General features: G+C 42.1%; 1 protein-coding gene across 3 annotated transcripts in view; it reads left to right on the top strand.

The window, feature by feature from the left end:
• prdm5 (PR domain containing 5) overlaps positions 1-21,021 on the top strand; it is a 28,459-nt gene extending 7,438 nt beyond the window's left edge. For 2 of the 3 annotated variants that reach the window (XM_026346160.2, XM_026346159.2), the window contains exons 11-16: positions 414-507; positions 2,802-2,962; positions 5,785-5,878; positions 13,093-13,178; positions 16,529-16,633; positions 19,763-21,021. In XM_026346160.2, coding sequence (XP_026201945.1) covers positions 414-507; positions 2,802-2,962; positions 5,785-5,878; positions 13,093-13,178; positions 16,529-16,633; positions 19,763-19,927 — 705 coding nt within the window. In that variant the 3' untranslated portion in view covers positions 19,928-21,021. Of the gene's footprint in view, positions 1-413; positions 508-2,801; positions 2,963-5,784; positions 5,879-13,092; positions 13,179-16,528; positions 16,634-19,762 lie in introns of those variants that run through there. The other variant, XM_026346161.1, reaches the window with a different exon arrangement.
• Positions 21,022-25,268: the final 4,247 nt, after the last annotated feature.

Below are 25,268 nucleotides of genomic sequence, written 5' to 3'. Positions count from 1 at the left end.
TGGATGGACTTTTGCCCAGCAGAGATATTTACTGAAAGACAGAGTCACTTCTAAGCAAGAATTGGTAGCTAGGCTGTAATCAATCAGGATCTCGTTGGTGACTGTTATCCATGGGGGTCTCTGGCCTGCTCTACCCCTGAGGGTCCCCTTGTTTACTTTTGGGATTGAGGTGTCACTCAGATAGATAGGTGGGGGATGGATGGGGGGCAGGAAAAAAGCGGAAGTACTTTGAACTTAAAGCCCCTCGATCTGCTTGTCTTCATCAAGTCAACAAACCTAATCAGTTTCGAAGCCTTACGTATGATCCCCTCACATCAATTTAAGAAGCCTCATCAGTATTCACAGTGAGCGAGTGCGAAGGCGGCTCACCTTACACATATAAACATACTCATGCAACTGTGCTCTCTCTGCAGACCCACTCTGAGGAAAGACCCTTTCAGTGCGAGGAGTGCAAAGCTCTGTTTCGCACCCCCTTCTCTCTACAACGTCACCTACTCATCCACAACAGTAAGTACGGATGTGAATGTGGCTACAGTAGTGTCAAGTAGATAATCGGTTAATTGAAAAGATAATTTGTACATTAATCACTAATGCAATTGACATGTGTCCTACCTAAACCTTGTGAAGTGATCCAAAGGAAGGGAAGCTTAAAGCTGCACTGTGCAAGTTCTGGAAAACTAGCTAGCATTAGGATGAGACTTGGGAGCAAACCGCTCTGCTTTTCCCACTCCTTTGTCATCCTACTGTGTTACGCCCCATTCAGCCTTCACCTACACCCTTATCATGTTTGATGTCTTTGCTAATGTAGGAATCTGGATCTGCCCTAGCAGTGTCTTCTATTGTTAATATATGATATTGATTATATTATTATATGACTATAATGAATCCTTAGTGTGAGAAGAGTAGTATTAAATTATGTCTGACAGCCGTGAGCTCTTCTCTGACTGGTTAAAAGAGAAAACAGAATATCTGTGCATTGCTCCTTGGTGGAGTCACAGAAGGCTTTATTAGCACCTCTCCATAATAAGATATGTTTTGAGGCATGTTTTAATAGAAAAATAGTTACATAATGCAGCTTTTTTTCCTCCTTGTTGTTTTCTATTGATTGAAGGTTTTAGGTTTTTAGATTACAAATTCCTGAGTATTGAAATGTCATATCATTTTTAAGAATAAATTCATTTTACATTATCTTATCCTCTCTGCTTTGATCCATCTAAAGGTTTTTAAGTTGAAACCAGCATAGAGAGTTTAGGTGCTACATTTGCAGTTTCTCAGTTCATCCTTACTCCTGTGAATATTTCTATTAACTGTAGACATCATGACTCATGACATTTCAAACATGTCAACAGGGAACTCATCAGCCAGTGCTCAGGTTTTCTGGTCTTCCCTGGGTGCTTTCGTCCCACAGAAAGCTAAAACAAAACTATTGCCCCGGACAGCCTTGGCAGGATGCGTTAGTCCTCAAATTGAGCCAGATAACAAAGAGATTGTAAAGCTCAAGGCATTTCCTGCCGCTGTCTCAGGAGGGAGGCTGTATAATACCAGGACTCATATTATGTATCAAATTCTGGACAGTATGTGGGGCAGGAGGATCCAGTGTGTGATTTCACTGCACTGTAGGTGAGGGAATAGTGTTGCTATTGAATAAAAGTGTCTGTCTTTATGAGTTAAACCTAGAGCACTACATTAACTGTTTGGCCCACACCGAGAAAATGAAGCACAGCTGTCATAGCATTTTCAGATGAATTCAAGTTGTCCTCATGCAAGAACATTTGTGTACACTTATTTGAAATCCCTCTCACTTTTGTTTTAGTCAATGTTAGTATCATATTGAAACTTCCAAGTCTTGTACGACTCATAACTGTAGAAAACTCATACTCTGAGTAGGAGAAAATTAGTGAATCACTCGTATGTGCCATGTTATTCAAGATTAAGAAGAATGAATCTAATTCTTGCTCGAGTCCCCAAGAAACATGCACAGTATTGAAATGCAACTGTAGAACGGTACAGTGTGTATATATAAATTAGGAAATGTGTTTGCATGCATGGTTTAATACAAGACTGAGTAGTAATGAAATCTTTATGTGAGGGTGTCATTGACATTAATTACCATCAAGTGAATGTTGCCGTTTGATTAAAAACACAATGGACCTCAGCCTTTCACTGGTGTTCCATTTTATTAAGCTGACCATCTCCGGCCTTGGTAATAGGAGAGCGAGCGCAAGCTTGTAACCACTTGCTCCTGTCAAACAAGCACACACTCTCTCCAAACAACTCTGTGGAAATTGAATGATCTCCATATAATGGAAACAACTACTCATCGACAAAAGAAGCTGTTATATGGAGGCAGAGAGCTGAGGCGTGAAAGAAAACATCAGGCTTCAGTCTACAAACAGCTGAGATTGTGCCCCAGCCTGCTGTCTGAGTACTGTCTGGTGTTTTAGTGCTTTTCAGTGGAAGGATTAATAAAATGCTGCATGTTGTTTTTTGCACTGTAAAAAAAACCAGAACCATTATGCATTTAGAACAAACAAGTGGTAGGACAGTTTGTTGTACTTTTTCCCCAGGGATGTGTTCAGCTACAGAGACATGATAAAAGGCGACTTTTGTATAAAAAAAGAAAAACAGAACCAGACTTTTGTAAAGATCATTGTTTGGCCTTCTGTGGTGCGGTGAAACACCCGTCTTTGTTGTTTTTCTGGCCACACAATCATCCTGGTGAAATTGGGTCTCCTCTTTAGAGGCACAACAATAGATAACTGGAAATGGCTCTTACAAACAGACCCCTGTCCTTGCTACAGGTGAGAGGACATTCAAATGTGACCAGTGCGACGCCACCTTCAAGAGGAAGGACACGCTTAATGTCCACATCCAGGTGGTGCATGACGGCCATAAGAAGTACAAGTGTGACCTGTGTGAGAAGGCCTTCGTCACTCCTTCTGTACTCAAGAGCCACAAGAAGGTAAATGAAAATAATCCGAGCCGGACAAACTCAATCATAGGCAGAGATTGTGCATCTGACTTTGTCCTGTTTATGTGAAAAGCAAACACAACAGTTTGAAGATGACTGTTATGTCTTGACTTACTAAATTATTTTGAAGTATTGCATGCAGCTCGCTCAGAATACATGCATTTTGAGCTAAAGCATTCCACTAAATTGCAAAATCTTCCATCATCAATCTTCTTCTATCAAACTAAATTTTAAAGGGAGGAGATGACAGCTGCTTTACCTAAATGTTTCCATTGTTTCACATCCTGTCGCTAACTGTACTAATATCCTCAACTGTCAAAACTAGTGGAGACATCCATCTTGACTGAAGGCTTAGAAATCAGTTCCTATGTTGATTAGGAATGACAGTTAGTACATTAGCGCTGCAGGGTTTTAGAGCCCCAAACTTATCTTGCTGCAGATTACGAGCCCTAAATCTGACAACGTCCGGTGTGGTTATGGATCAAGATTGAAACCAAACAGCTTCTTGGCACACAGTAAAAGAAAATGTCTCTGAGGTTGTCTCAGAACAGTAGGGCTGAAGACAGGCATGTTGAACTGTCTCACTGCTTACGGGGTCTGGAGGCTGCGGAGCGATCTGGCCTTGATCAAAGTCAGGTTGCCGAGGAGACGACAACTTGCTGGCTCTGTTTACATGTGCAGAGCAGCCGGGTGTTTGGCCATACTGTTACTGAAATTGTATTTAATCTAGGCCATGATATGCTGCAGCTGCTCGTCTGTGCGAACTTCACACCTCGAAAAATAACAACATTTGGTTATCAAAGTCTAACCAGAGCTCTGTGCACCAGTTCACCGTGATGAACCATGGTTTTTCTTGTGACAGTATGAGTTTAACTCCATTATTCTAACAGATAGTTGGTTAGTTTTATTATTTTTATTGTTGAATGATTGGCTCAAGAGTTTGTTTCAGTCTTTTAACTAGAGTAATGGTTTGAAAATGCACAGTACGATGAGATTATATTCAAGCTGGAGACTGTAAATGTTTAGAATTTTGCTTGAAAAGATTTTAAATCTGATCAGCTGTCAATATAGTTTAATTAAATAGGTATTAATTTAGCACATTATTTAGTTTTATGTCGAATTTCTTAATCGAATAATCATTTTTTAATTATTATTTATAATTAACAAGTAGTTTTTTTGCAATCGTGGAGCTGTTTGGTCACCGAGCATGAATTATGTAGTGGAAATAACTATCTGACAATATATGTTGAACCAGAAATGTACCTACATTTTAAGATAAAAACACCATTTTCAAGGTAGAAGGTGACACTGAAAGACATCATCTTTCTTCCTTTTCTACTCAAGTCAAAACAGATTGGATCTGTGTGTCTGTTTCACTAAACTTGAGTCATATGTGGAAATGCGTCACTACAAAATTTGCTTGTGTAAATAAACAGTAATGCTGTCCATATCTAGCAGAACAGGCTTGAGTTTTTCACAGAGCACCCCTGTGTTACAGTAAACGCTGCCTCCTCAATGAGCCTGTGTGTGTTATAAATGAGAGGTTGTGTATGTGTCAGCGTGTATGAGCATGCTTTGTGTGTTTCGTTTGCAAAAGTCAGTCTCACCTCTGTCACTGCTGAGCGGGAAGAATTCACAATGAGTGAAAATTATACGGTTGGATTGAAACACTTAGAGACACAGATAGAGATTATTTATGTATAAAAGAGTTGTGTGATAATTACACACTACTCACAATAAATTCCATATTTATGATTTCACAGTAATGTTCCCATGTTCCCATGTTCCCATCACTAGTGTTCCCCCTGGCTATCTGCGGATGAAGGTGAAACACAAGCGCTGTTTTCACTATTGTACAAACAACTAACTGAATAAAGCAAAACTACTCCATCTGGGACACATGTGTTCAGAAATGTGAATTTGTTTGTGTGCGATTGTCTGTGAGTGTGTGTATGTGTATGTTAGCGTGCGTGTGCTGGGCATGTGTGTCTGTGCGCGTGGATGGAGCCTTTGTAACGAAACACCCGAGGTGTCAGAAGGACACTGTGGGGTGATGGAGGGAAGGATGGGGGCCCAGAGAGGAGGTGTTCCTGCATTGTTGTACTGCTGTTGAAACTGTCGCTCTGAGTTTGAGCTTTTCATACTCACGATTATTCTCGGGAATTTACAGCAAGCCAGGAGGTGAAATTCAGAGCATACTTTTCAACAAGGAGAGAGGGAAGGAGAGGAGCAAAAAGGGGGACAGGGTGAGGAGAAAGGTAGAGGAGGTAGTGCCCTCTTTCCACATGCTCTCGTCTCAGCTTGCATGTGCAGCACAGAGCCCTACACTGTGGACTGCGGAGGGTGGAGAAAGGAGAGGAAGAAGAGGGAGGAGGATGAGGAGATGAATGAATATGTGTACCCTGGCCTTTACTCCCTGGGGCTTCGGACCCTTGCAAATCTGCATTGCCGGTGTGCTTTGATGCTGCCGTCAGGGTAGCTCATTGGATCCACTGTCATGTGAACATGAGCATCTCTATTCACGACGTCTACCGCTAATTTGTGCATTGTAAGTTGCTTTTCCCAAAAAAATACATAAAAAAATAAAAACACTGAAATTAGCTTAAGTTGGTATCGGTGGTTGTTTGAAGATATAATATGATAAAGTTGTGTTTGCTGTTTCTGATTATTGATGGCTATATGTTCTGACATTAAATTCCAGCTATCGCTGTGGATCACATTTTACTTTGTAATGTAGGAAGGATGTGAGGATGAATGTTACAAATGTTTTTCTTAACATCAACCATATGTCTATTTTATCATTTGTCTGCCAGACACACACAGGAGAGAAGGAGAAAATCTGCCCGTACTGTGGACAAAAGTTTGCCAGCAACGGCACGCTAAGGGTCCACATCCGCAGCCATACAGGTCAGTGGCTCTTCACAGTCCAGTGCTTTGTTAAATCAACCTTTCTGAAGTAGGAAGAAAGATGGGGAGTATCAAATATAACAGAGCGTTAAAGTCTTAATGGTCACAGACTGTCTTGCTGATCTGATTAATATTTAATGTGGATTGAACATTAAAGTAGTATTTAATATAAGATACATTATTCAAGGTTACTGATAATGGTCCCATGCTGGTAATGTGGACTTGTCCATTTTAAAGGATCTATTTAACATTCTATAAAGGATTGTACAAAATTCACCTGCCAGCACCTGTAAAGCTCACACATGAATGTGTTAGATCGCGTGTAGGAGGAATGTGACCTCATAACTTGTTTATTTTATGCAAATGAAACTAACACAATATCACGTGCAGTACTAACTATACTAAGCTAAGCGAACCAGTTGGCAAGTAGCATTTTTAATGTTCAGAACTCTGAAGAAACTCTAATTACGGTAACATATTTACCTTTAGGGGATTGGGAGCATCAGAAACACATCTGTTTTATTGGAAATCTGTTGTCACCACAATATCAAAGCCAAATCAAATTACCCCAAATTCCTCAAATACCAAGACTTAGCCTTGAATTCTGCCTCAGTGCACCTCTCTTACCATCTTTACACTGTTCCACTTGGGATTTTGATGTTAGAAAACTCCAAGATGTTGCAGCACTGCTTGCGCCAGTCTTTGCACAGTGCCACAAAAATAGAGCTCTGGATGTTCATTAAACTGCCTTAAACTGGAAAGCTACACATTCCTGTGCGTCTCCTAACCAACAGACTGGTGCAGAGACCTGGCATGGCCACACACACACTTCTTGGCCTCTAAACTCCTTCGCTCGTTCTTTCTTTCTCTCTGTCTCTTTGCCCGCTCCTGGCTGTGTCCCTCTTTTCCTCAGTCCCACTTAAACTCCATCTCTCTTTCCTTGTCTTTTTTTCTCTCATGTTCTCTTTGAACACACAAGTTTAGCCTGCTGGTTTTTTAACTTCAGACACGTCTGCTGCAAGTCCTCCTCACAGTTCCTGATCGTTTGACCAAACAAATTAGTGTTAGAGTTTTTTAATACTGTTGGTTTCCACACGTCAAATTAAGAGTAACTTCTTGCCGAAATCGTATTGGTAGCCTTTCACACCTTCCTTTCAGGTGTTAATAAGAGCACTGCGACAATTTATGCGTGTATATTTGAGGGGGTTCACAACAATGGCCCTTTGACGACCATACCACACTTTGTTAACAGCGTTCTTTGTGTTTGTCTGTGCCCGAGCTGTGTATGTGTGTGTTTTCGTACATGTGTACGTGTGAAGGACAAACCAAGAGAAAAAGAGAATGTATACCAGTGTGGGCCGCGGCCCAGTCTGATTGTATTTATATAGAATAAACAAAAGAGAGGAATGCTGGGGGAGGGGTGGGAGCCGAGGGGACACCTCAAAGAAAGAAAGGAGTAAAGAGAGAAAGGACTGCTCCAAGAAAGCATCCAGCCGGATGACCCTTGACCCTGACTGGCTGTAAATCTGTCCCCTCATTCTATAGGCTAGGTTTTTTTCCTTGTTTGTTGTGTTTGTGTGTGAGGGGAAAAAATAAGCTTTGGTGAACGGTGTGAGTGCTTCCCTGAGCCACAATCCTGATAAGCCTCATCTTGTTCTCAAACAGCGCAGAGTAATTTTGTGGGCACGTGGAGCTCATGGAACTTTGTTACATGTCGTGGGATAAATGTGGAATAAAACAACTTTAAAGAGCTGCAGTTTTTTCTGTCAGAAATCTCTTGAAGAAGGTCGCCAGCTGAGGTAGAGATCTAAAAAATCAGCAGCTTCTCTGGATGGCAGCTTGGGCTCGTCCATCTTCCTGCTTCACAGGGAACATCGTCATTGATTATTTACCTGCTAAATCCTTCCTTCCCCTATCGTTCACCATCAAACACTGTAGTGCATTATGGGAAAAAGGGTTACGTGTGAAATAGATTAAAGAGAACTTAGAAAACCTGAACGTGTATAATCGGCTTGGATTGCGTTTCAATTGAATTTGGTCAAAACACCACATTAAGCTCAGACTAATTAGTTTTAGTGCCACAAAGGCAGGCGTCTTCTCAGACAGCAGTCTTTATGAGATCACCAACAACCCATAAAATGAGCGCTGTCAAAAACTTGGACAAGGATGTTGAAGACATTGGGGAACTCAGTAGTCATGATGGATGTTTCTGTCATGTACTGAATTATTCTTTTTGGCTCCATCATGGAGCAAATGTGTCCTTCTCCACATCACAGCTCAGTGAGAGCAGAGTTTCCCACCATGTGTGCCATGATGTGGTAAAAAAGCCATAGTGGGGTTATGAAAATTATATGTGCCAAGAGAAATTCAGTGCCTCGCTCTCATACTGACATCATGGGCTGTGTCCTGTTTGGGCACAGCGATTGGTGCATGATCACAAGCTTCATTACAACAAATTAGGGCATTTACATCCTCAACAATGTTGAGTTTATGCAAATAAAACTTACACCAATCAGGCCGGAAGGTCTCCAGTATGTTTGCATGTGTTTAGCACTCAAAAAAGGGAAAGTTAATTGTTCATGGTCATTCTCATAGCCCACAAGGCAATCAGTCAATTTAACAAGCAGAAACATGAGACAGAATAAAACAAAAAGTGGGCAAATGCAATCAGAGACGGATATATATATTACAGCCATTAACCATGGGACTGTGAAGTAATTGGGTTGAAATCAAGTCATAGGCATTTTCACTGGGATTGTCACATTTGGCTACAAACAAATAGAAAGAAAGAAAAAGAAAGAAAATAACAATAGAAAAATAATTTAAACCCAATAATCGGAAGATGCTATGCTCACATAGCAGGTTTGTGGACTAGGAAAAATCTTTTCAAGATGAAGGCAGCAGAGACAGAACTTTTAGTCTCCAATACAAGTCAAGGCCTCCAAGCAGTAGTCAAGTTTCCATCCAGATTTTAAACACAAAAATGATTGTTGTAAGCCATTTGTCTGCTGTGATGTGAATATTACGACTTGGCGACCTTGAGATAAACAGCTGGTGGGACAAACACAGAAGAGGCCGCAATGAGGTGACGTCATTAAAAGAGCGCCAGTCAAACCTCAAACGAATCAAAGTGATGTGGAAAATGTGATGAAAGTATGACAAGAGATCTGATGCTTTCACCAGACAGTGGCTGCCACTTACAGTCTAAGTGGCACCGAAGCATCACTGGATATTGAAATCATGTGTATCATGACTCTAAAACAAAAGTCAGCTTATTAGCTTATAACACCTTTCCATCTCAGGAAAACACAAAAATTAAATTTTTTTCACACATACTAATAGAAATTTTTTAAAATTAATTTCCAGACATACGCCCATAATTTTTTAAACCTTATTCCCCCAGAATGGCAATATACTGCATTAAATCCATAGTAAGCATTTTGCTGTTTAAATGTTTTTAAAGTGGAGTGGAGTGGTAGAGTGCTCTTTTAATGTGCAGAGAAGGCACAGCAGAGCAATAGTCAGTGATCCTTAAAAGAAAGAGAGAGGATGAGTGAACATTAAGGTTTATCCATTTTAGGATTAGTTTTGTATCATATTACTGGTATAAAAACAAACATCTGATGATGCACAGCAAGCTCAGGCTCTCAATGGTTATTTACAGTAAATAAAAAATGTTTTTGCTCAGAAACATAGAGTAAGGAGTGGTTTTGTAACCTTTAGACTAGACTTGACAAGTAAAATAGATTTGCTTCAGTGAATTAAAGGTTTGTGTTAGCGTTTTGACACCACTATTGCTGCATCATAATTTTGAAATGGTAGTATAATTAAACAAATGACCATGCTGGAAAACGTACAGTCAAGGCGTATTTTTGTGTAGTGTATGGTATGCTTAATTGCTATAATTGAGATTGCTATGTGGCACAAAATAACAGGGCTACTTATGCGCGTTTTTCAGAGGGACAATATTCAGGTGATAATTAATATTTTCCCAACTTTCGTAAATGAGAAGAGAAAACAAAACACTTCAGTGGAAAATGCATTAAACAAGCTATACCACTGACACTGGACAAAATACCAATTGTCTCGATCATGGTGTAATTTGTTGCGGTAATTATACACGGCCCTGTTTTGATGTTTTGAAAAGGTACACATGGCAGCTTTAAGTGATCTCACGACACAAGTGCCCTCGGATGGACATCTGGTGGAGCTCTGCAATCACTGAATCTATTTATGTACAGGTGATTTTGTTTGTCTTCGCTGTGGTCATGGTTACAATGTGGTAAAGTAAAATCACCACGTACTGAAATATTGTTTGTTCCTGTGATGAATAGTGCCCACCCTTTATCTTGGTGCCGTGCAGAACCCTAATTTGGATTGAGTGCTGTGTTTTGAGACATTTGTCAGATGTGCTGCATGTGTGGTAAGGCTCGGGCAGGGACTTGTCTGATACAGATATCTTCACGTGGGCGAGTTTTTGAGAATTGTTTGAGGAAGTGGAGAAATCTATTGAGACCCTGGCTATAATTGAAAGGTCAAGTGTAAAAGTTGTTGGGCGTTCCGACAGCTCATCAAAGGCAGTCTCTTATCATCTCTAACACACTGATATCACATTACCTCTGTAGCCTCTGTCGGCATGTGGCACAGGGCGGGGAAAAGGACAGTGGAGGGACACTGTGTAGGCTGAACTGGAGGAAGCCAGGAATTAATTTCAGACGGACAGAGCTAATGTCTTTCAGACCACAGCCCCGAAGCTACAAAGCGTTCTCCATAACACGAACACTGCGCGGCAGGCAAAACGACAAAGCCGACCATCTGCTAACCAGACATACGGCTGTACGCACACATTTACTACACACAGGGGGTGCCAAACGGATCGATTAGCAGACAAGGAGTGTGAGGGCCACAGCAGGGGGCGGGGGAGACACCCGGGGTCAAAGAGATGGTGTACTGTTTCAGCACATGCTAAATCAGTTACCATCTCCACAGACATAAAGCCCCAGCTCAATGCTGCAGCCACCCCTCATAATCCCCAAACAATCTGGCTCAATCTGGCGAATAAGTGGAGGGTTTCTAGTTACAGTAACACTCAGCAGAGCAGACACTAAGCCTGTCGCACGAACAACACAGACCCATGTTGCATGACTGTTACTGCTTCGGTTTCCAAGTAGCATTTGTTTATTTCCTGTTTCGCTGTTTCAGGTTGAGTTGCTCTTGTTTTACTCTGATCAGCTTGAACTAGCAGAGAATATCAGTTTGGATTATGGTGCATGATCCATGGGTGAATAACCTCATTTTAAATCCAATGAATACATCATTGTCTCTTGTTTTCCAGATGAAGCACATGTGTCCAGAACCAGAAAGTGTATAGGTTAAGTAGGTGAACCGATGTGCCGTGATGGTGAGCATCTGTGTTAGCAGGGTGTGGTTGTCTGTGCTGTGGATTAACTGACAATAGCCAGCTCCTGGGAAGGATGTGATCCAAACCGCAGAAGTACGCTGGCACTCTGTGCTCTCATACTATTAGCTCTCTAATGCCTTCTCCAGGACACCCCAAGGCTAGCGCTGGGCCTTAACCCGATACCGCACATGCTACATAAGACATAGGATTTACTCTCCACAGTCTCAAAACACATCTGGGTTTCAGATTTTCCTGTTTGTCAACAAAAGGCCTCCTAAAGGCTAAAATTGCGCAGGAGGGGATTTTTGGGACAGAATGCTGAGCTGCCCTCTCACACATGTTTCAGAGAGTGTAATCAGTCCACATGTGTTATGTTAACCCTCTCTACACCGATGGGAGGTTACATGTTTTATTGCTTTGTGTCACAGCGCTTGTCCCCGTGCTCCTCTGAAGCCCTCTTGTGGGTGGTTTATGGTGAGATGAAACCCTGACTTGCGTATATACTACACGACAGCTGCCTTAGCTTTTCCGCTGAAAGACACAAGCTTGAAAATTCGAATGAAATAATGGAAAAGCATAATATCCACAAATGACCACAACACAACATTTCCACCAAGATAGATGCCATTGAACTTGTGTTTTACACTTTTAATCAGATCTTACCAGCATAAAATATTTATTTAAAACCTTTATACCCTGAACAAGGCTTGGACTTGCAGAAAGAAACGGTAGAGAAATATTCCACTGACACAGTTGTGTTTACAGCGGTTACAGGATGATATTAGTCTCTTCGCATATATTCCCTAGAAGGATTTTCTGATTTAATAAGCATCTTTGCATTTTGAATCCCAAGGAAACGCAGCTAATTAACCTTATTACTTAAAGGGGCAAAACATCTCCCCCATCAATAAAATTACTTGCTTGCCTGTTCAGCAATTAGTCACTTAAGAGAGATTATGTTACTATGAGGCAGATACAAAATGAGATCATACATAAATATGTAGCTGTAGGTATCTATTTTTGGCAGTGTGTCATTAAGTTGTACTGTGTATTATTCAACCCAGAATGTTTTCTTAGCCAGTTTTATATGGTATTTTCCTGTCTAAATCTTTCAGTGCAGCCCTATAGGTTACCTCATATCCCTTCTATAGATTAGTAATCAACTCTGGTGCTCCTATCTGGCTTGTGGATCAGCACATAGTAAATGGATCCATGTGTCAGTGGACTGTTTGACTGACAGCCTGTCACTTTCTCTTTGGCATCCACGGCGTGCGCTGAGATAGGATCTATAGGAGTTTGGCTGGACTGCTTTTGATCCAGGCGGGATAAGCCACATAGCCTCTCCTGTGCTCCTAAGCTGTTGGCCAGTTGTGGCTCAGATAGTGGTTCATGAATCGCAGCCAACACAAGCTTTTGCTCTGCAGTGGAAAGTCAGTGGACAGCATAAATGAATGGCTCTGAGTGAGTGATATGTGGTATACCAGTAGCCAGGTCAAATCTGTGGTAGAGCAAGTCAGGAAGTGAATTACAGTTGCAGCACACACACCTGAACCATCTGTGACACAGGATATCTCGCTTTTTAGCATGGCCAAGATACATAAATGTTCCACTTTTCTCTGTCTTGAGGGATGCTTCTTTTAAGATGTTCATATTGGAAAATATCTGCCCATGAAAGCGTGTGTGGAATACATGTGCGACATACAGTATGTACAGTCGTGCACGTTCGCTTGTCTTCCTTGTTTTCTAGAGTTCTGGTCAAAACTTAAACTCACATGAGAATGACTCCTACACACTAATTGCTTTCGTTTCCCAGGTGAGCGTCCATACCAGTGCCCCTACTGCGACAAAGCGTTCAGCAAGAACGATGGCCTGAAGATGCACATCCGCACGCACACTCGTGTAAGTTTGCAGAACATCTTTTCTCCTGAGAGATACCTGACCTAAACCAAAAACAAGCTGTTGATGTCATTTAGTTCATTTTTATTGTTGCGATGGCCAGCATTGAGCCATTGAGTCTCCATTAAACAAGGTGATATCACAGTCAATACATCTATTAAAAACATATTTGTTAGGCAAAAAGATTATGTGAAAGCAACATACATGATATCGCACGTCTTTATAGATATACCATTACACACAAACAAAGGGATGCCAACTCAGTCCCAGGTGTCCCATCATTCAGTCTGTGCTGCCGTGCTCCAGGCTTTCTGTTGTCTCTGTCGCAGAATGTGCATAAAGAAATTCTCACACACCCTGCCTGGTGAAAAAAGTGCTGTCTCCTCTCTGTCTAACATTTGTGACACTCCCTGCCCATTTAATCATTAGGTAATTCCCACATTTACAGGCTCTTTCATAAATCACCAGGTAATACCTACTGTCACAAAAAAGAAAACCGCAGAGATGGTGTCGATACAGGCTGAAGAGAAAATTAGACACACTTCACTCACACCTTGATGCCTGCTCACGTACCCAGTTTTAGTTCTTTCTAAACTGAGACAACAACTGTTGACTTTGTGATTGAGCAGACATTGAGACACAGGAAACGGCGCTTTGATGGCCTGGAGATGGAGGAGAAGGTTAAAGGTACTGGACGTGATGAGGTCATTTCCTGGGGTGGGACATCACTTCATCATTTCCCCGCGTCACTTCTCGACTCATTGAAGTTCTCCACTGAAGCGACACTTTCCATAAGCTCTTTGGGAGCATCTGGATGTGTGTGTTAGTGTCACTTTTGATAAATGAGACTTAATATGTGTTTCATCACAGAGTTTCATCATCAATTCATACAGCTATGACTGGGACAGTCGGGGCCTGTCAACACTGTTAATTTCAAAGATTTGTTCTGTTTTAATGCTGTCCAGAACGCATCGCTCTGCCATTACGCTGTGTTGATTATGAAGGAATCCTGCTCAAGTCCACGTCTCTCAGTAGAACAAGCAGGTATAATTTTCTTATGAGCTGCTGATTAAACTGACTGATGTTTTGTTCCTGTAATGTTCCCAGATCTGCCTTTGCTCACAATGCTCTGAAATATGGGCTGAGCAGTTACAAACAGCAGAGCCAGATGAAGTCACCGTTGAGCAAAACAAATGCCATTTGGCTGAAGGAGCTGCAGCTCACTGTTAATGGTCAGACGATTTGAGATGGAGTTTAGAGTTTGTGTGTTAAGACCACAAACCACATCGTCCCCAAACAAAAAAGAACATATTTGTTGGTGATTTGTTGGACATTTTGGATCTTCTATTTTTTCGCATAAATGTTTTTGAGAATGGATGTGGCCCTACCCATTTAATCATGAGGTAATTGTGTAATTAGAAATGCACTTTTCATGTGAACAGCTCCATGTTTTGGTCTTGGGCATGAAGGAACTTGAAAAGCTAGGAGGCAGTGCAGAGCAGACAGGAAACTTGGTTTGGGGATGTGACCTGCTGCAAAGGCCTCAACCATTCGGCTTTCATGATTATACTTTTTCTGACTAAACAAAGGCGGACTCTTAGCAGTGGGGCTGAATTTTGATAGCACTGGAATAGCTGCATTTACCAGTACAGTGGTGCATGTATTACAGTGTAAAAACACCAACAAAGGGATGCCAACTCAGTTGCAGGTACACCATCATTCAGTCTGTGCTTCTGTGCTTTTCGTTTTCTGTTGTTGCAATTGCAGAATGTGCATAAAGAAATTGTCCTACAAGCAATGGATATGGACTATATTGAGATATTTTACAATTTTCGATGCAATAATATAAATGATAATGTGAAAATAGCCTACTGCCATCCCTACAGTTAGTAGGCAAATGGTGCCTCCATGAATGGTTTGTTGATTTCTGAAAGCACCCTGAAGCCTCAGAGCACAGTGACTTCCTGTTGGTATGCTGCTTAACAAATACCTAAATATTTAACGTGACACATGAGATGAGGTGCGTTCAGGCTAAATAAACAAAAGTCCATCTTTGCGTTTATAGATGTGCTTTTTGCAGAGAGTGGTCAGATTTGCAGGAAAGATCAGGTCAGAGGTCAAAAGGTGAGCAGCTGCTGAAAAGGGCAGGTCACCAGGTACAGATGTTCAATGTTACCGGGGTCATCGTGATGCATTCTGGGTACAGCACATCACCTAAGTCCATCCATGTGTTTTCTGACCTTTGAATTTTGACCTCTTGTTGTTTTCTTCTTTTCTTGTGTTTGTCATAAAAGAGCCACTGGAAAAATCAGTGATCCTTGTTAAATCTGGAGATTGAAGTGGAAATGTGCGTTACACAGATCATCACTGTGTCTGCTTCCCCCCCACACACAGTTTCATGCTTAAAGCCGCTCACACACATGTGCTCGCTCACACGTGCAGATGCATTGAACCTGATCTCTATGTCCTTTAGTATCCTGTGTCACTGGGCACTCCTTGCCCCGCCCACATGATAGTGCCTTTCCCAGGACCCTTACTTCCTGCATTCACCCTGTTCCCATGACAACTAAGCTTTAAATGGGTAGAGCCTTTGCTATCAGCCAGGCTTGTCAAAAACAGCTTCCCAAAGAGTGACACTGGGAACCAGCTCCTGCTATCTCAATGCTTTTCATTTCTTCTCAGGTCTTTTAGGTGTCGCCACTGTTTCCCCTCTGACTGTAGGACACACCTACTGTCCACCCTCTTCAACACACATACCACACTCACACGCATACATAGAGTTTTTTTCTAAAACACACCCACGGTGAGATAGCCGCTTTGACTGACAGCGAGGCAGACCTCCAAAAGGCACAGAGGAAATGTTCTTTGGTAAACTGATGGTGTGGAGACAGAGGCGTGATATTCTACAGCCCCAGAGTGCCAGCGCACTGATACATGTTCAAAGAGATTTCTGTGCCATGTTTTCCTTACTCTTTTGAGGAATCCATGTGTTTTTGATGACCCTTATGCTGGTCATTTCCTCCCTACTGCAGGGGCTGTACAATCGCTCATTTCATATCTTTCATAAACTCACAGGGAGAACACCAGACTGTGAAATGAGTGTATATCAATGTGTGAAAATGAACGTGTGTGTGTTTGTGTTACAGGGATGTTTCCACATCTTCTTGTGTTTTCCACTTCGCTGTGTGTGCCTGTTTGTTTTTCCTTGTGTGTGTGCATGAACATATGTGTATCATTACACTTTTTTCCTCCAGGTTTTGTCCATATGTAACCAAACTGGAGAAGCATTGTTCTGTGTATTGTTCTGCTGCACACTGACAGATGAAGTGCTTGTTAAATCTTGGTTGCTGCAGGAGAAGCCGTATAAATGCAGCGAGTGCAACAAGGCCTTCAGCCAGAAAAGAGGGCTGGACGAACACATGAGGACCCACACAGGAGAGAAGCCTTTCCAATGTGATGTAAGTATCTAGCCACCTCTAAATAAGTCCAAACCTGTCTTCCGTTGTATGTATCTGTGTCTACATGTGATGGCGCTCTGGCAGGAGGCCAATTGTGGGGAAGAGCTGGGGGGGAGCCCACTAAGAGGCAGATAGTGATCTTGCTTGTCTGGAGGGGCAGAGTGTGCTGATCTCACATAAACACACTGAGAGGATCAGAGGGAGAAATTACCCTCTGCTTATAATACTATACAAGTAATAATTATTCTCAGAGACTAAGGAAAGGGTTGGGGGGGAGGGTCACTCGACACAAGTTTTCATGCATGTTTGAAGCAAACTTTTTCATAGTGTTTCATCACCATCTCTAAAAATTGGAAACATATTACACTTTATATGTTTTCTTTAGAACGCCACAACTGTGTCTTGGGAATGTCTCAAATCCTCTGAAACTCTATCCTAAACCTCAAAATATTTTTAATATGAAGGAGAAAAAAGGATCAGTTACTACAAGCCACAATGAAGGATTCTGGGATGTGAGACACCTTTCAAACAGAATTAGGATGGTGTTTTTTTGTATTATTCTAGACCAGAGGCTTTTTAACCATGAGGCCAGCCACTGCAGGGAGGCATGGGATAGATGAAGTGTGGGGGTGGCACATGAGGCAGAGACTCTGCGTGAGGTGAAAGGTGTTCGACAAACACAGTAGATATTTGTTGCAGTTTTGTGTTTTGGCTTCTCACCAGTACAGTGAGGAGAGTATGATTAAACTATTTTATATGAAATTTATACTTGATAAGAATAATGTAAAATGTTTAGTGTGGCGTACACTTTGCAGCCTGGATGTGAATTTGTAATTGTTGTAGTAGTCCATAACTCTGCTTAGAAATTTACATTTAGTCATTTGGCCGATGCTTTTATCCAAAGTGAATTACAAGTGAGGTACAAGGCAACTAAAATATCTAATCCAAGGTAAAACCCTTACAGTAAAATGCTCTAGGAAGAGCTGTTTCCGTTTCATGAGATGTAAGTGCAAGATATTTTTTGTGCAGAGAAAGTTTTTGAATATTGTGAGTGAGGCAGCTGAGCGCGCAGTGGTGGGTAGGTCGTCCCACCATCGTTGGAGCTGAAAAGTTTAGCCTGGGATCTTTTGAGGTGAGGTGAGGGGACCACCAGATGTCGTTCGCTGGCAGAGCGCATTGGGCGGGAGGAGGAGATTGTAGACCAAGATGAGGGAGTTCAGGTAGGCAGGTGCTGTTGATTTGACCACTTTGTAGGCAAGAGTCAGGGCCGTAAATCTGATGTGGTCAGCTACAGGAAGCCAGTGCAGAGATCAAAAGTTTAATAATAATAATGAATACTTTATTCATCCCCTTGGGGAAATTGTGGTTGGACAGCTACTAGACAGTATGTCAGCACTACATACAGGGTTTTGGTGTCTTGTCCAAAGACACCTCAGCAAGTAGCACTGGGAATCGAACTACTCACCCTGGGGTTCGCGGGCGACTGCTCAACCACCTGTGCTACTGTCGTTTGGTGTGACTTGTTCTTTTTGACTGATCAAAAATGAGATGTGCTGCATTTTGGATAATCTGGAAGGGTTTGTAAGACATTGCAATAGTCGAGACGAGATATGTCAAAAGCCTACACAATGAGTCATAAAGAAATCATGTGGCCTTGAGATGTCTTATACTTGTTTATTTATCATTTTAATATCAGAGTGATCTAATGACAGTGTGTCTGTCCAGAATACAATGTTCTACAGTACAATGTTCTTGGCTTGGGAGAAACCATTATTATAAAGACAAAGGATAATAGTAGGAGTGACAAAATCCATTTATATAAACCTTTGCTGTGCGACACAACTTTACTAAAGCTCAGATATTTTATTTAGTTTTATATTTTAGTTTCAGATTTTCAGATATTTTGTGCTGTGCAGTGGCAGACTTCGTCCATGATCTGAACAGTTCAGTCACTAGAATAAAAAATATAATCTCTTAATTCTTTGATGAACATCAAAAAATAATCGTAGGTCTAATCCATCATCCATGTCTGGATTGACAGATCTTTATTTAAGCTTTAACACTCTCATAAGCCTCAATCTGTGGTAAATCTGTTTTAAACCAGAAAATGTGCCCAAACCCCCAGAGAATCATTGTTGTTTCAGACCACAGAATCAGTATCCCATTCGCTGTCAGTGAAGCATTACCAGAAAGTGTCTCCCAGCAACGTCCGACATTCGTCTGGATTCTTATTCCCAAGCTTTGGAAGAGACATTTTCATGTAAATAATTTTGTACTAAACTACTAAAGATAATAGAAATAACATGTGGAATATATTATAGGGTGGATTTTCAGTCAGACAAAGGGATCGCACAGTTCCAGGAACGTTTTCCAGACAAGCTAGAGGGGCTCTATATGCAGTGTCTGTCATAACAGTATTAAAAATGTTGTAGAAGCATCCAGTAACATCTGGGTTACAATGAGACATGGAGGCCCCACTCTCATCAGCCTCCGTCACTGTTTCACTTTATAAAATTCTAAATATTTTACTGACAGATTGTTTGAACTGCGGTGCATTTAATGCCTCTTGGAGGGTAAAGCTAAGCTAAGTTATGGCAGATCAATCGCATTGCCCCGAGTTACCTGAAAACAAAAAGAAAGGATATGTGATGTATGGTCATTCTGCTGTTTTCATTCATTGCTATTTTTCGCAGCACACCCACAAATGAAAACTCTGAGATTTTCTGAATGTAATTCATAGCATTGAAGTCGCTCACAGATGGAGGGAGGAGGATACACTCTGTGACTCTCGAATGTTAAACTGCAGCTGAAAGCCAGCCAGCGGTGGATTACCATGATTGATAGAGGACGATGGAGTCATTTGTACAGTGTAAAATGGTCCATTTATGATGGATGTTAAGTTGCGTGCATTCCCTCTCGCTACTGGTGGTAAAAAAAGGGATTTCTGTCGCAGAATGTGCGACTTACAAATCACTCTCTGTGTCTCCGGCTGCGCCTGCGATGAGACTAAACTGTGCAGCGAGCAGAAGAATGTGCTAACAAGATCGGAGGCCAACGCCTTTAAGTCAAGCGCGTTAATTTGCTGTGATTAAAGCTATAAAACATGCTGCGTTTATTTGTGTTCTTTAGGTGTGTGACCTGTCATTCAGCTTGAAGAAGATGCTCAGCAGACATAAGCTGACACACAACCCCAACCGGCCCATGGCAGAGTGCCAGCTGTGCCATAAGAAGTTCACCAGGAACGACTACCTCAAAGTACACATGGAGAATGTTCACGGGGAAACGGAGAGTTAGAGCCAGTTATGGAAGCACCGGCTGAAAATGTCTGATCTGACTCCTTAGATAATGTTCAGCCTTGTGCTTCGTGCAGCCAGTATGGCGTTTACAGTACATACTGAGATGGGCAGATAGCAGACGTTGTCAGTAAGGATACATGTAGAATATGAAAAGCATTAGGGAGAGTATGTACTGAAACATTGACTGTACATTTATAACTTTATGTCATGATGTTCTTGAAATTTGAACAAGCGTTTCATGTATGTTTGATCTGCCTCTAAGTACCGCTGCTTGTGCTTGCGGGGCAAATGAAATGTCTCTGACTTTAAACCAGTGTTACTGTTCCTACTGTCACAGCCTGACCCCCTCCGCTGTAGTATTTACTGACCAACTGAATACTGTACTGTAAATCTGAGGCCAGTGCAAAAGAAAAAAGCCTGCGAACAAGAGACTTCAGCATTTTTAGTGTTCTCTGTCTACTTTCTACAGTACATGTTTACACTTTTGCATTTTAACTGTCCAACAGTGTTGAGCTATACTTCAGAACCACGGTGCTCCATTCAGGATTCCTAAATATCACTCTCATAAAGTATTAAAGCAGGATGGTTGAATGAAAGAACTGGAGCTCCTAGCTACAAAATCTGAAACAGCTCACAAATAAAAGCTTTTGTTTACTTGAGCACCACAGACCATAAACGTGGTCTCATCAGTCTTTCAGGCTCTCATGTTTGAAAAGTCAAGAATGGCCCCAAGAAAAGCCTGCTAAGAAAAGCAGCATGGTTTTTGTTGTGCTGTTGTACCTGATGGGAGCTGATCAATGCCATACAAGACCCCAGATCTGAAGGTTTTGTCTTACAGATCTGTTTTTAGGTACTATTTGGTGATGGTGGTGATGAATGTTGGCCACCACATCGTGAACTTGAGATGAATGGATTCAGCTTTTCCTTCCTTTCCCATGCCCTGTTGTATGGAGACCAGTGTTGCTGTTTCTGTCATAAATTGGAGGACAAAGGGCCGTAGTACTGTAATGAATAGTTGTGTATGTTTTCATATGAATGTGCCTTACAGCATGTGTTTACATTGTACTTTATTAAACGTTGCTCAATACAGTATTTCAATAGAAGTGAGTTGTGTCCTGTTTTATAGCCACTTCCACTTGTGCTTCCCTCTTTTCCACCTCTTTGATAAAAGCCCGTTTTCCCCCGCTGTTTATTCTGCACATGGAGACTGTGAATTGTCACTTCACACTTTTGTATTTTCAAATGTATAAAACCTCGTCACCTACCAAACATCCATTTCCCCTGCTCATTCTAACTGTGTGTGTTGTGAACTGTTGACGTTGGGGGGTACAAGGAAACGCTTTTGATTACCAGTGTTCAGTACTCATTGTTGATCTAACCCCTATTCTTGGGTTGGCAGTGTGCTCGGAGGAGGCTAATTAAAGCTTTTTTTTTTTTTTTGAGGCCACAGTCACCACTCGCCTGATCTGTAAAGCCACACACTAAAGCGAGAGTGCCTCTGATGGTTTGTCTCTGTGGATCTGAGGTCTTTTTCTCACGTCTGTCCCCTGCAGAGGCTCTCCTGTATGTCAGGATTTAAGTCTGTGAGAATCTCACGATCGGCGGAGTGAAGTGGGAGCACTGCGAGTTGTTCTCATCGCTGCTCTCTGAAGTTTGTCGAGCGGGCGGCTGTTCAAACTCAGTAAATCTTGCCATGTGTGGTTTTGGCTTCCTAAAAACACATAACTATTGCAGCATGTCTCTCTGCAAGTCTTTGAGTGTGCGCTGTTTGTTTAGCAATTAACTCATTAATGGTATTCATGTTAGATTACGTTTCAGCTCTACAGCAGAAATCAAAAACGCCGTCATATCTCTGCGCTCCTATTATCCACTCTCAGCCTTTCCAAGGAGCACGATTAGTTCACATGGGTCTGGGTTACCCCCCCCCCCCCACTCACTCTGATGCTTGGTTCACCACTAGGCCGTGCAAGGCGTAGCCCCTGCCACCTTGCCCACGCTGCCCATGGTGTTTGTGCCCGCTGCCTGCTCTTTGGTGGTGTGAGGCCGTACTGACGCACTCTCCAATACAGTGGCAGTTATATTGCATCTTGTAAACAGTAGTAGTAGTCGGGATTTCCAACAGTGGAATATTGTTGTCTGCCACATGTCTGTCCAAAACTGGCTGACAGGTCAGACTGGGTGTTGAGATACCCCTGCTTTTCATTATCGCTCTGCTCTCTGAAGTCTGTAACGATGTGTTTTGCCTGTCACTGTCCACGTCTCTCATGTTTCCATTTTTGTCTCACAACATTTGATTTTCTCATGGGACTTTCCCAGTGACCCAGTGATCTTGTCCTCCACTTCAATCAATTCTTGCCCCAAGTGCATCCCTGCCTGCATGCGTCTCTCCCTTTCTGGTGGGTGTATCGTGCCAGAGCTCCCAGTCAATGTGTTTCTAATTACATGTTTTTATTGGAAGCCCCAGCTTCCTGTGTTGCCTCCCCATTTGTGAGTGCGGCCAGACTGGGCCCCGACCAGCGTCCACGGAGCCAAACGCCATCCCCGCCCACCACGCAGAAGTATCATTACCACGCCAGCCTGGCTTTTATGGCCAACCGCTGTCACGTTAGGAATGACACGGACATGCTTGTCTGACCTTTGTGTTTGGCCGGTGTTGTCATAGCAACAAGAGGCCTTCCCTTTCGCTTGCCTTGACCAGAGCGATGTGGAATGTGTGTGCCCACAGAGGAGTGCCATCCAGGACAATTTTAATGCAAGTGGGCTGGGTGTGCTGGAGGATTCTGGGTCATCCTTTCAACTGTGACAGACGTACTCTTAAAGCCACTTTTCCATGGAAACAGACTGCGGTACTTGGATACCTAAAAAACCTCAACACCGAAAACCAGCAAAAGGTCAAATACTTGACACAAGGCCACAGGGCTGGAGCTGAAATTTTGCCCATCTAACGAAAAAAAAAAGAAAAACAGACACACACCCTCTCACATTATTTCTGCTTTGTTTGATAATTTACACAGTTATTCTAATTTAATCATCTGACTTCATTCCAAGCAAGAGAGCAGTGTGTCAGATAGACAGGAATTATTTCATTAGAGGCAAAATTCAAGAGGAAAAAACTGTCCTGCAAAACAAAATTTTAATTTAAAAGGTGTCACTCGAAGTTATAAAATTACTCCATCATCCAACTCAATAGTTCTCATCACTGATTCAGCTTCGCAACTTACGTCTTTACTGTTTTGGCTCTCATTTCTTCTGATCTGTGTCGTGCACACAGAAGAGCAGACAGTTAGAATGAGTGACCTGCTAGTGAACATGGCTGGGATTCATAAGATGGCCAGACACAAGACTCCAAATGAATGCCAACATTGCTAGGTGTACTAGATGTGTATATAGGTAAATGTTTGCTAATAAATTCTCCAGATCGCCTTCCTGCAGGATACATATGTCAATATTGCTATCACTTGTTTGCAAGAATCAATTACCGCTGTTTTGAATAAGACCAGCTGTTTGTTCTGGCGAAAGATAAATGGGAACACGTCTTGTCACTCTGCATCAAATTTTGTTTTCCATGTGGAGAGACTGTAAGATTAGAGTCAAAGTATATTGATGGAGAAATGGCTTGCCCTGATTGTTTATGTCTAAACTGCCTGCAGGAAATGGAACCACATTTGAAGCAGTGGAGCACAATGATGCCTTGAAAAAAGACTCGTGAGAAAGACAAGACTAGGCTGACGAGGCTGAAAGCTGGCAAGTAAACGTGCCAGAAGAATGATGGAGAATTGTCTCCTTTTCACAGTTTTGTCCTTGTTGGGAGGTTCAACTCTAAGAACGGCTCAGCCAAGTATAGCTGCTAATTCCAATAAACAAGAATGTTGACTTTTTCTGACTGGGAAGAAATGCAGGAGATGAAAGGCCCCACAGCAAGTTAGAGAACATAGAGGCTCATTCTGAAAGCGGGAGTGTTTAAGACATCAGTCAGTGTGCTGGTCCATCAGTAGAGCTTTAGCGTTGGTCGGTTCTGTCAGCACAGTGTTACTGTGTGCCATCACTCCTCAGCCTCATTAGGAACCACAGCCCTGTCCTCACACACACACTCTGTACACGTCTCTTTATGTGCCAGACGTGATATGAAAGTCAGACGAGGTTGGCCATTTCCAACATGTGATCTTATAAAATTCGTAACAGCAGCAGCCCGTGGGGGTAAAGGAAACAATGTTGATGTTGTGCTCAAGTTCAGCTGTCGAAGCAGAAATTCAAATTGGCAGAAAGCATACAACACAACAGAAAATCCAATAGGATTTTGACCCTTGTTGAGGTTCAGTGTTAACCACAGAGGCTAAAATGTCTGTGAAGAGCTGCCAAAAAGCAAATTCAACCCATTCTTTTTATTGAACATTTGAAAAGGCTGTGTAAAAGGCTGCCTCTCCTGCAGCCAGTCATCTTCCTGGTTGTCTCCTTCTGTACACGGTGCTGCCCCAGGATTTATTGTTAGGTGATTAGTGATGACAGAGAAGACTCAACTGGTCTAGCCAAAACATTTGTGCAAATGTGATGATAGATGCGCCACATTTCCTCTCTTTTCTTGGTCAGACTGTTGCTCATCCTCCCCCTCTCTGTGCTATTATTGTCTCAGCCCCCATTATCTTGGCATTTTGGGAGACCTGTGACACACACACACACACAGGCCAACACAAATAATACCAAACTCCTGCTGGGCTGGAGACCCAGGGGTAATGACTGCGAAATGTTTCGCTGCGAGAACACACACAGACACAACACGGAGAGGAGGATTTACCCCGAATAGACCGAAGCAGAGTGAAATGAAATGATTAAACTCTTGTTAGAGAGCCTTTGAAGTAAATATGAAACATGAGCGTGATGAAAGAAAACAGGCAATTTTAATAAATGCATAATTTCTCGTTTTTTTTTTTTTTTTTTTATTCATGCAAAATTGCTGTATTTTAAACAGCAATGAGTAGAATTACATTTAACGAGTGACATAACATTGGCCTTATTGTCTCCACTCATGCTACATTTCTGTTTTGAATTTGGCACCATGTTTGAAACCGAGTCCTGTGTGTCTGGAGAAACCAAACACCACAGCGAGGCTCTGCTTCCTGTCAGAGCAGCAGGATAAGCAACACTGAGATGCACACCTTCCATGTGCCGATTTACATATTTACTCCAATGAGTATTTGGACACACACACACACACACACACACATGCATAGAAACCCACAGTTGACCAAGCACATGAACGCTGCCTTCATAGAGAAAGGGCTCCACTGTTTGTGGCCCTTCTGAAAAGTGTGAGGTGGGACAGGGCTTTCTGTCTGGACCCT

Source organism: Anabas testudineus, chromosome 4, assembly GCF_900324465.2.
Source record: "Anabas testudineus chromosome 4, fAnaTes1.2, whole genome shotgun sequence".
Taxonomy (NCBI): domain Eukaryota; kingdom Metazoa; phylum Chordata; class Actinopteri; order Anabantiformes; family Anabantidae; genus Anabas; species Anabas testudineus.
The sequence above is the reverse complement of the archived record's forward strand: the minus strand, read 5'-3'. Positions and strand labels throughout refer to the sequence as shown.